This window comes from Episyrphus balteatus, chromosome 4, assembly GCF_945859705.1.
Source record: "Episyrphus balteatus chromosome 4, idEpiBalt1.1, whole genome shotgun sequence".
NCBI lineage: Eukaryota > Metazoa > Arthropoda > Insecta > Diptera > Syrphidae > Episyrphus > Episyrphus balteatus.
Genome location: NC_079137.1, coordinates 33,595,369 through 33,607,830, shown reverse-complemented (window position 1 = coordinate 33,607,830; position 12,462 = coordinate 33,595,369). Strand labels below are relative to the sequence as shown.

Here is a 12,462-nt window from a genome sequence, read left to right as displayed (position 1 = left end):
GCATGTAAATCCTAAACAAATAAAACAAAAAACCGGATAAAAAAGTAATTTACAACAAAACAAATGCAACTAATAAAAAAAATTATGTGTAAAATGTTTAACTCTTAAAAATTATTAACAAATAGATATGCATAAATATATATATATATATATTATATACATACAAAAGAAAAACAAAAAAAAAACTAAATTATTCTATTAGTATTGTTTATAATCTATTTTTGTGTATTTAAAAAAAAAATTATATATTATTACCTGTTATACTTTGCGTTTTAGTCTTCGAATATATATATAAATATTATTTTTTTCTCGAATCCAACGCATTTAAGTTATTATTTTTTAAACATTTTTTTTTTTAAATTTTGTATTATTTTTATTTTTAATGCATACAAAATAAAATTTAATAAAAACAAAAAAATATTATGAAAAGAGAAAATAATAAATGTTTAATAATAAAATGTTTTATATGCATAATAATATTACATTACAAACAAAACAAAAATAATACGCATACAAGTTCATTTTTATATAAGAAAAAGTGTAAATTAAATTTATAACGTAACAATAAAACAAATATATAATTGCATATATTTAAAATAAAATAAAAATTGAAAAAAAATAACAAACAATGAAAAAACTGACTGTAAAATGCTTTACACTGAGAATTTTATTGATTTTTAACATAGGATGAAGGAAATTGACAGAAGGAAATTGAGTGGTAGGTACTTGATCAATCAAAAAAAAATAACCCAAATACAGAATTTGCATCCGCAAATGCGGAACTTCCACATGATTTGGGACATCCGCCTCCGCATCCGCAATAATCAATGCGGATCTTCATGCGGATCCGGATGCAAAGAAGATGCGACAAGAAAGAAGTTGGTTGGAGCCAGCGAATGGCGCGTACTAGTGGGAGTCACACCGAGTAACGTCTATTACTGATTTTTTAGGCAAAACACAGAAAAAATGCAAAAGTAGTCTTAAAAATGTCCGTTTTCACTAGAACCTTTAGTCAAATTTCAAATTGTATAGGAAATTTTTAGAATTTGGATTTCGAACTGACCTAATTTGCGAAATTATAAAATTTGGGGTGAAAACAGGCTATTAATAAAGATCTTTCTTTCGGACAGAAAGAAAAATTGCCAGTAAAGAACTTAACGACAATTTCTACCCACTCCACAAGCCAGTCTTCCTAGGGAACAATTATTTAGTAGTGGGGCTTAATTAACCAACCTCTGTGTAACCAACTTGATGCAGGTGGCGGTATTACTTTTTATTAAGTCTGATGCACCTATTTTTAATTTCTCTCATTAAATACCAATTAAAAAAAATGTAATTTATAACTGTATCATTATTTTAATTAATTTATATTAATTTTGTATATAATATCTTAAACATCCGCATCCGCATCTGCAGATGTTAACTTCCAAAAATCCGCATCCGCATCTGCATCCGCGGATGTGAAAAAATCCACATCCGCAACATCCCTAATAAAGTCTATTTTATGACCATGATGGGAAGCTTTCACAACTTATATTTATTTATAGTTTATTGTTTTAAATAGCAAAATAGAAAAAAAAATAGTTTCAATAAATAAAATAAATATGTTCACTATGGCGAATACGTACTTTTTTAATAGAAATAACTATTCATTGTATACAATATTTAAAGTTTTTTTGCAACAATTAAAAACTGAGCTTGACTATATTTAAAATAAACAACGTACACATAAATATTAGGGTGGTCCTTAGGAAATAAAAATTGGGGACGCCTCCTAGATTGGTTCCAAATCAGTAAAAAATGCCCTAATTTTTTTAAAATTTTTATTCCTAACCTTTCCTGACCCTATTTCATTAAGACGTTTATATGTATGAGTGATCAAACATCCGCCATTTACCCAACACTGGACACAGAATATCGCCCCTGCTCTATTAACTTCTTATCAAAATAGGGCCAGGAAGGGTTAGAGGTAAAAATATGAAAAAATAAGGTATTTTTTTCCTGATTTGGAACCAATCTAGGGGACCACCAATGTCGGGGACCACCCTTGTAAATATAATTCAAAAAATTATAAACACCATATCAATAGGCACAAGTACGTGGGAACTTTGTAAACTTAAAATCTTAAATGTAGGTTACCCTCAAGGGACATTTTTTGCTAGGGAGCCCTACTCTGTTGGACAATAAATAAATCTAAAATAAAACTAAATTAATGTTTTCTCCACACGCTTATCAAATTATAATTTGTAACTATAATATAGAAGAATTTATTCTCTAATACTGCAAAATTTTCGATTTTGATTTTTTGCATATTTGGAGTTAGAACATTGTCTCTGATTTATTCTCATTTATTTTTTTTTGCCTAGGTTTTCAAATATTACCGTTCTTGATTACCTGCTTGAAGGCAAAGTGACGGACCCAAAAGTGCATCAGTTATTCTTTGCTGACGATGGAGCCATCATAAGTGAAGACCCGATATCCCTGCAACGAGCACTTGATGTATGGGTGGATGTTCTAGAAGGTAATGGGTACCGCATAAGCGCGAGAAAGACAGAATACCTATGCTGCCCATTTTCTGATCCACACAGGCCTATTCCTGACATTTATTTGAATGGTGTAGTGCTTCCCAAGTGTGAAAAGTTTAAATATCTGGGGTCTATGATAAATAACGAAGGTACTTGTGATGACGATATCAATCATCGCGTAAGCGTAGGGTGGATGAAGTGGCGGGAAAATTCTGCTATCTTCTGTGATCGAAAAATGCCCCCTAAGCTGAAAGGAAAGCTCTACACCGCAGTTGTGCGTCCAGCACTCACATACGGTTCACAATGTTGGACAATGTACAAAAAGTATGAGAGTAAGTTAACGGCAGCTGAGATGAAGATCCTTCGTATGACAGCAGGAGTAACAAAGCTTGATAGAATTAGAAGTACGAAGATCCGAGGAAGCCTTCATGTTAAAAATACCATCTCCCAAAAAATTGAACACGACCGACTCAGTTGGTATTGCCATGTTCAAAGGAGAGATCCTGAGAACCCCGTCAAAAAAGCAATATCATACAACGTTCCAACACGAAATAAAAAGAAAGGTAGGCCTAAAAACTCCTGGTACAAGCAAATGCAAAAACACCAGCATTCAGTTGGCCTTAGAAATGGAACAATACAAAACCGGGAGGCTTGCCGCCGATTTCTGAGGTCAACCCGGCGAACCCCACAAGCGGATCACTAGTGTGAAGCAGTAACGTGGGATAGTTATGATCCCCTCGACATCGAGATCATAACAGCGCCGAGAAAAAGGAAGAAGAAGAAGAAGAAGGTTTTCAAATAAGACAGAAAATTCCAAATACTTTTTGAATTTTTTTCATTTTTATTTATGAAAATTGTGGTAGGCGATTTAGTTTTTCCCTCTTTAACTAACTATTTGATAGCAAACAATTTAATAAAAAAAATAACGAGAACAGAAAATGTAATGGATGAAATTACTTCGTTATAGTTCAAATGCGATTACGTATTGTGATACTGGGTAATCGTTAAAATAAGCAACCTAACTAACATTTCAGCTTCTCTTTAACTTTAGTAAGGTTGTTGGGCATGAAAAACGGAAAACGTTATACAAGTTTGACCCCTTATAAGAATTTACTTATAAGGTGTATTAGAAGCTTAAACGAAGCTTTACCGAAGCTCCAAAAAAGCTTTGAGATTTGACAGATAGCTTCGGAAGAGCTTGCATAGCTCTTTAATACATGTTTTATAGAAATTAAAAAAAAAAAAACATACAAAAACAAAAGAAATATTCTTTTTCAATTGGTTTTGATTTGATTTTAAATCATGAATTTAATCTGAAATTATAGGTGTGTTTTTTTGTTTATCTATATAGATTTTGTGCAAAAAAACGACATCGAGATTTTTGAAATCAAAACAATTTACGTGTTAAAAACAACAAAAACTTTATCTGTATAGATTTTTGAAAAATCCAGATAATTATCCAGATTTTACTTTCTCTCGATAAAAACAGTAGTACCAAGGTAATTTAATTGTTGTGTTCATACAGAAATATCTAAAAATATTAACAAAAAAAAAAAGCGGAGAAAACGAGGTTTGAAAAAAACTCTCATAGAAAAAAATAATCAAAAATTTGTTTGACATGGTTGCATTGAAATGTTAATATCTCGAGATATATGCAATGCACTTTTCAGATAAAAGTCTTAAATGGATCCTGATAAGATTGTTGAACAGATATGTATATAAAATTACCAAAGTTTTTTCGAAAAATTAGAAATAAAAATAAAAAAGTTTTCACATTTGATTTTTAAAAAATCGAAAAAAAATTCAATACGGCTACTTTCAAACGCTTATAACACAAGAACGACGCAACTAATGTTAATGGTCATGGTCTTAAAATGTAGCTAAAGGCTTAACTACATTCACTTTTTGATTTCAAAAAGTGAAAAAGTGAAAAATACACACATACTACTAGTTACATCTTCATACGAAAATGAGTATCAAAATTGTGTTTAAAACTTTAAGATTATCTGTCATTTGTAAAAAAAAAAAAAATTGTCCAATGTGCAGTTTGTTTTTGTCTTGCGGTCTTTCGAGTATTAACAATTTTTGTTTTATTTCTTAAGATTTTATTATTTTTATTTAATAATTTCTTTTATATATGTATGCATAAAGTAACTTCATCATTCAACTATGTGTATTCATTTCCGTAGTTCATCTAGCTCATCGCTGTCACTGGGATAGAAAACAACAACCAAACCAAAGAGTCTCCGCTTTTCCGAGAAGCATCACGAAATGGTGTTTTCCAACTTTAATTGGATTTTGTTTGCGCTATTCATGCAAACATAAATTTTGGAAATAAACACCATGATGGTGATAATGTGGTCCATTATGATAAGCTTTAAGGATAGATTATTATTGGAGTAGTGTTGCGGTGCCCGAGAGAATTTTCTAATTGGAGGTTAGCATCGAGCTTATACCATCTCCTCAGTCGTTGGAAAAGCAACAAATCAAAAAAGAAACAAAAGTGAAATAAGAAATTATTATGCATCCTTTTTTGGCCAAAGAACAATTTTAAATTAAAAACATGTGTTTTGGGTTTCATTTATTGTATTATACTGATTGTATCAAGTTATGTGGCATAGCTACAGCTTCCAAGGCTATTGAAATGATATATTTGTACATCAAATCACAAAGGAAAAACCTTTTGAAATTACAACAAACCTTTTGAAAGATTATGTTGGATTGGACTTTGTTTCGAATTTATAAATTTTTGTTGAAATTTTTTTTTGTCTACAACAAATCATCTGTCAAAAAAAGGCATGTTCATTGAAAATTATCCTTTGCAACGCCATCTAGCAATCATTTTCTTAAGTTGTTGGTTTACATGTGTTGGTGTTTTCAAAAAGTGAAAAAGTAAAAGTTAAAAATGTTTTAACTTTCACTTTTGTTTTTCTGAGATGAAAGATAGAATTTTGCAGTGTGTTGGTGAAGGACAAAACATTTTTTCACTTTTGTACTTTTTGAAGTTGAATGTAGTTAAGCCTTAAGAATATAATTTTTTTGGTTTTATGTGAAAAAAAAAAAATTTTTGAATCCAACATGGATGCCATGGCCATATGAAAATTTTTGTTTGCATCCAACATGGATGTAATGGCCTTCCCACTTCGGAGTTAAAATAAAAAAAAAAAACAAAAGCAACATTTTTGACAGACAGCTGCCAAATTATATGTACAGTGGTGCCAAATGTTTGCATGGATTTCAAAAATCCCGATGTCGTTTTTTTGCACAAAATCTATATAGATAAACAAAAAAACACACCTAATATGCGAACTTATCGCATTTGGGCTCTAGTGAAAACATGTTATTACCATATTCTATGTTAAGCTTATTTTGTACAAATGTTTTTTTCTAATGCGTTACAAACATTGCATATCTGCAGGATAAAAACTTTGCATACTTATAGGTGTAAAACATTGCATACTTACGAGAACCTCTTGGAACAGGGCTTATAAAAGCCTTCTGTCACTTGAAAATACAAGACTTCTTTAGAACGGTTCAAACAGGTCTTATAAAGGTCTTCTTTAATTTATATTTACAAATCTTCTTCTAAACACTTCTAGATAGGAGACCTCCTTTGTTTCCAAAATGGTTGACTTGGGTAAGTAAGCCTTGGACCTTATGCAAGCAAAATTGTTACTTTGGCTGTGCCATGCCCTACTAACAATTTTGCTTCTATAATGCTTTACAGAAGCAACAATTGCATCTGTAAAGCTTTATAGAACCTGCTTGTACATAATATATATGTATATAATAAAATGTAACTATAAATCGAAAAAATTATATTAATTTTTTGGACAAATTTGTCCAAATTTCCTTCAAATGGTCGCACTATGTCATCTCTTGATTCTGCATGAAAATCGTTAATATCTTTTATATCGAAGACACATTCAATTCGCCCATGTAAATGATTTGTCATATTAATTTTTTTCTCAAACACACCAAACTTCACATTTATTTAAAAACCAGCTGTTGTTCCGCGTTCTCCCATTTCCCTCATTTCTTTAGATAACCTAAAAAAAGCCAACGTTGAGCGTTAAATTAAATTAAAATTTCTGTATATTTTAATTATTTTTAAACAAAAAAATACTTAAAAATGCCAAAAGCAAAGAAAACTGAAAGCACCTCAGACAGTGATTCTGGTCCAGATGATGTAAGTTAAAAAAAAAGAATCCTATCAAAATTGTTTTTAAAATAGATTTCTATTTGCTAGAAAGCACCACCACCACCAGCAAAGAAATCAAAAGGCGAACCAGCCGCCGCCAAACCAGATGCCGGTGAAGGCAAAAATTTCTGGACCCTCGAGAAACTGCGAAGAGTGAGCATCAGTGAATTCCGTGGCCGCAAGTCAATCGATATTCGTGAATTCTACCACAAAGATGGTAAAACATTGCCCGGCAAAAAAGGTATCGCCTTATCACTCGCTCAGTGGCAAAAGTTGTTGGAAGTTGCTGAACTGGTTACTAAAGCTGCCAAGGAGGAGTAATAAATAAAAGACTATTTTCTTTTTTGTATCTAATGTTAAGTTTTTTCTTACTTTGTCGAAGTCAAAACAGAAAAATTAAAAAAATAAACAAATTAATTAGTTTAGATTAAGATTCTGTATTTTATTTTATTTTGTCACCAGGTGTCTTTTTGTAGATAAGTTTTATTCTTATCAATCACCTTCCACATTTTGATATAATATTGCTTAAGAATACTGAGGGCATAAAAACAAATATTGAACTACAAATAAACAGATAGAATAACACAAAGAGATACAACAATTAGAAAAGGAAGGAATGTCTTAACGAATCCCATGATTCCCACAAACTTTGCCCTGAAGAATACCCAAAACGACAAAATAATCATGTTCCAATTGGTACGATTTTTGTATCGCATTCCAATTAAAGCTGTAGCAACATGTGAATGGCAATTGTCACAAAATAGATTATGCATTCGAGTTCCGTACAAAACTGAAGCTTTAGATACAGCTTCATCCCATTCGTATTGCCCTCCAACAACATTGTCTAAACTTAATGGTAAATAACGAGTTGGTCGACCGAAGGCCATATTGTCTTCGGATACAAAATACGAGCCAGCAAAATCACGAATAACTCCATTGGACATGGCAATGCCCATGTGTCCGATGAATGGGAAGAACCATGTCAATACGGGAATTGGTGTCCAAACAATGCAATAGGGATATCTATCGGCAGCAAAATTGATGGTGGAAAATTCTGGTGGCGGAGATGAGTCGCTTGTTGGTGTTGACATCTTCCTTTTAGCACTTGGATGCGACGACACGGTACTGGTTCGATTTAACATGTAATTTTTTTCAATTTTATATTTTGATATTTTGATCGAAATGAGGCTAATGGACTTTTAAGAGAGTTGGCAGCGTATACTTTTTTATCAGTCTATTTGAAGAGATAAGAAGAAACAAAACATTTTTTTTACCTGAAAAATAGGTATGTCGAAAATCGAAATTGACATTTTCTTTTAACAATGTACAGGGTGATACGTAAGAATCCGTCGCAATGGAAAATGGACCGATTTCGTTCGAATTGGAGAGTTTTTATTTGAAAAAACAAAAGAGAGACATGATTCGTATGAAATCCTTAGAGGATATAATCCATAGAGGAAGGAATACCTAGAGACGCGACTTCGGTTGGTTTTTCTCTTCCACCCTACAAGCTGCAATGAGAGGAAAAACTCCACAGTGCTTATATGTGGTAGTTTTCCCGTGCATTTTAAATGGCACCAACACATTCAACTGTGGAGTTGAGCTCAAAACAATTAAAAACAATTTAAGTGCTCAGTAGGAAATAAATTCATAAAAAAATAATATAATAAATTCAAAACACGAACCTTTTTTTTTTTATTTCTGTACATATTTATTGAAAGGTGGGTGTCTGGAGTGAGCTATTTGAGCTATTCAAGTTCATGTACAAACCAAAATCATGTTTAAATTCAAAATTTGTGAGGACATCTACTGGTGAAAGGAAGGTATTAAACGAATTGTACTTTTCACACGTATTCACAGATAGGAAAACAAGAGAAAAATAAGAGAGATTATCTGAAATTAAATTTGCGGGTGTTTTAGGTAAGGGGGGTACGAGTCGGCTCTCTAGGTATTCCTTCCTCTATGATATAATCATTGAATAATTACAAATAGAAGTGACACCGCAGATTACTCATGCGACTATAAGAGTACCGGAAGATAGATGAACTACAGGTTTGCGCCTCAACTATCATGTATTTTCGAGTTGAGTCTTAACTAATAATTTTTTTAAACCTTCATAAAAAAATTAATAATTATTATTATACATTTCAAAGAGCTTATATTGATTTAAGTTTTCGTATTTTGAAAAGTCATATTAGTCTAGAGAACAAGGACGATGCCTTTTACTCCTACTGGCCTAGGTTCGAATACCGGTAAAATTTGAAATTTTTTTTTTTTTTGCGGAGATTTTTTTTGAGAAATTTAATTAATTTTTATCAAACAATCTCAATTTCCCGTCAGATTCGAACCTGGGCAGGTAAACTTAACAGACATTCACCTTTTTTTTTTTTTCCAATTCATTTTTATTTTTCATCATCTTATAACTATCTTAAAGCTAGACAAAAATTCATAAAAACTAGCCTACTTATCAATTACTTACAACTAACTTACTGGCCCTATACGGGCACTCTAAGTTATACTTCATTTTTCTTAATACTAATGCCTTTCGGCCTTAAAAATAATTTAATTCAAATATTTATTTCATGGTTTTATTTTTTCCAAGAAATAATTTATAAAAAACTTGGATTCTGATCATTTTTTTTATTTTAAAACTTACAAACTTATTAAAACTACTTAAACTAGGTACTTATACTATGTTTCCACCTTCACCTAAATCCACTTTTTCGAGATTTAGAGCTAAATCTACTTCTAAATCCTGAGATTTACCATACAAATTTAAATCTCCAAAAAAGTAGATTTAAAATAAATCTCCTCATAATCTACTTGGCTGAATGATTCCATGCTCTTATAATGAAGGGAACATGCCTAATTTTGTGAACGCACTCATTTTCAAATGTCATTTTTTTTTGTTTTTTGACAATCGAAACTGAATTAAAATTTATAAAACACAGCCGGACGGAAAGATTGTTAATAAATATTGGTAAATAGTAATAAAAATTTAAATTATAAAATTGAAATAATAACTTAAAAATTGCAGATGCTGAACGAGAAACAAAACAGAAAGTCGTAGCGGCAAAATGAAGAAGAACTTTTGGTGGAAATTATGGACGATAAAATTAGCCAGCTTCGTGGGCAGAAAAAAAATTTACAACTGCATTGCAATGAAAAGTTTTAAAAAGTATTGTGAAATATTTTAATTTTGATGAATTTGTGATTTGTAAAATGTCATACACCAACGTCAAAATAAATCTTGGAAATGTCAAAATAAATCTGATTTTGCCAGTGAAAACACTTCGAGATTTATTCTAAATCTACTTCGCTAAATCTCGGATTTAGGGTAGGTGGAAACATAGTATTAAACTACTTAAAACTAGAACAGCCACAGCAAGCAATTTTTTTTTTTTTTTTGTTTTTTTTTTTTGTTTTTTTTTTTTTTTGACATTTTGACAGACATTCACCTTATCCTCTAGGCTATCTCCACTTTTTGAATTAGGAAAACTTTTATCTATATGTATAAGTTGTTTAGGATTTGATTTTGGGTTGCTGGATTTGCTTTTGGATTGTTGGCTTTGCTTTTTTATTGTTGGATTTGCTTTTTTAATTCAACGCACGATACTAGCGACGACAATTTTACAGCGGAAGTTTCCCTGGGTGTCCACTTCTATTTGTAATTATTCAATGATATAATATATATGGAGTGCTTGTTCCTATACCTAATACATTGTAACGCCATATGCATGGATAGGGGTCGCTGCCTTTGTTTTTCAGTGCGAGTCCGGTTCCGCAGCTGTAAATAAACACGCTTGTTGATGACAGCCATCAAATGAAAATAAAATGGAGGCATGCACTCATTGAAAAACTTAAAGAAACTAGAGCCCTCTATAAAAGCTTCACGGAACTAACAGCACAAGCTGTTAGATGAAGATGAAACGTAAGAAAGTTTCCAGTCTTGGTATAGTTTGTCGATGACCCATCGGCCGATTATTTATTCGACTTATTTTACATCCTAAATAGACAGTTTTTTTCGAGATAGTAAATAAGTGAACACATCATCCTAGTGAAACCACCACGACACGCGTCCCTGTATGTCATGGTATAAAAAGAGAAGGTATGATCATTAGAAAAGAGTCTGTATCGAGAAGTGTCGGATAAAATAATAAAAAGATGGCTTTCAAAGTTTTTGACAATTGCCCCATTGAAATTATTGTTCTTGTTAACAAATTTGTCTTGGAAATTGTTGTTGCTTTTGACTTTGCCAAATTTAGAGTCAAAAACTTATTGCTCCATTTTGTAAAATGGCGACTCTAATGATCACAAATTAACTATTTCATAGGCAATTTTAACTATTAAAGCCTAGTACGCTGCTGATGCGAAACGAAACATCTTCAAGTCTCCAAAGTCAACAGCGCTCATGTTAACAAAAAAAAAATACCATCGGATATTATACCAAAGTAACAATTATGAAAATACAAATAATAAAAAAATTCAAGAAAAAACACCAGAAAATAAGTTAAAATCAAAAACAAAACAAATTTAATTTCGTTTAATAAGATTTCGTTAACGAAATTTTGTATGGAAAATTTCGAAAAATTTTCAAGTCTCCAAAGTCAACAATGAAAATGCTAACAAAAAAATATCATCGAGTCTGTCAAACTCAAAATAAAAAAATTCAAAATTAATTTGAAATCAAGAAAAGTCAACAGAAAATAATTTTTAAAGCAAGACATAAATGAATTAAAAGTGTATAAACTATCAACACTGCTCTTGGAGTCAAGAAAATGCACAGGACAGTAAAAAGTAAGTGAAAAATGAGTGAAAACTCTCCAATTTTTCGCTAGAGCTGCGTACTGATAAACGAAAAGCAAAACGAAATTTTTCGTTCAAGATTTCGTTAACATGCTAACATGTTCGCTGTTGACTTTGGAGACTTCAAATTTTTCCGTTTCGCATCAGCAGCGTACCATCAGGCTTAACGAAATCTTGAACGAAATTAAATTTGTTTTTGCTTTAAAGCTTACTAGTGGAACAGAATGATGTAGCTGTGGATGTGTCTTGTGGCGCTGTCAGAGTTTTTTCTTGATTTTTTGATTTATATTTCTATTATTTTTACTTTGCTATAATACACCTGATGGTATTTTTTCGTAAGCATGTCCGCTTTTGACTTTGGAGACTTCAATTTTTTTCATTTCGCTTCAATAGCGTACAGGCTTAAAGCCTAGTTGCGAAATTTTCTATACAAAATTTCGTAAACGAAATTTTGAACGAAAAATTTCGTTTTGCTTTTCGTTTTTCAGTACGCAGCTCTGGCGAAAAATTCGAGAGTTTTCACTCATTTGTCACTTACTTTTTACTGTCCTATGCATTTTTCTTGACTCCAAGAGCAGTGTTGACGGTTATTTCACTTTTATTCTTTTATTTCTTGCTTTAAAAATTATTTTCTGTTGATTTTTTTTGATTTTAAATTAATTTTGAATTTTTTTATTTTGACTTTGACAGAATACTCGATGACATTTTTCCGTTAGCATTTTCGTTGTAGACTTTAGAGACTTGAAAATTTTTCGTTTCGCATCAGCAGTGTACCAGGCTTAAGCCAAAAACTTTTTTCATAGAAGTACCCGTACCGCTACCGCATGTACCTCCGGTGTGGCCAAGCCGTCAATCAACATACTACTTTGTTATTTTAAATACAAATGTACTAGTTTTCAGTACAATTATAAATTCGATTTTCAACACTGT

General features: G+C 31.5%; 2 protein-coding genes across 2 annotated transcripts; one reads left to right on the top strand and one right to left on the bottom strand.

The window, feature by feature from the left end:
• Positions 1–6,518: 6,518 nt before the first annotated feature.
• LOC129919637 (RNA polymerase II transcriptional coactivator) lies at positions 6,519–7,157 on the top strand. Its single transcript, XM_056000590.1, has 2 exons — positions 6,519–6,714; positions 6,775–7,157. The coding sequence occupies exons 1-2, from the start codon at positions 6,658–6,660 to the stop codon at positions 7,045–7,047; spliced, it is 330 nt and encodes a 109-aa protein (XP_055856565.1). The 5' UTR covers positions 6,519–6,657; the 3' UTR covers positions 7,048–7,157.
• LOC129919636 (transmembrane protein 222) lies at positions 7,144–8,018 on the bottom strand. The gene has a single exon (XM_056000589.1). It carries the CDS (start codon positions 7,866–7,868, stop codon positions 7,287–7,289), a length of 582 nt encoding a protein of 193 aa, XP_055856564.1. The 5' UTR covers positions 7,869–8,018; the 3' UTR covers positions 7,144–7,286.
• Positions 8,019–12,462: the final 4,444 nt, after the last annotated feature.

Excerpts from the sequence above, each read along its gene's own strand:
- LOC129919637 (XM_056000590.1), top strand. The coding sequence starts at position 6,658 with ATGCCAAAAGCAAAGAAAACTGAAAGCACCTCAGACAGTGATTCTGGT. Across the intron at positions 6,715-6,774 it reads GTGATTCTGGTCCAGATGAT|AAAGCACCACCACCACCAGC; the intron begins GTAAGTTAAAAA and ends TCTATTTGCTAG.
- LOC129919636 (XM_056000589.1), bottom strand. The coding sequence starts at position 7,868 with ATGTTAAATCGAACCAGTACCGTGTCGTCGCATCCAAGTGCTAAAAGG.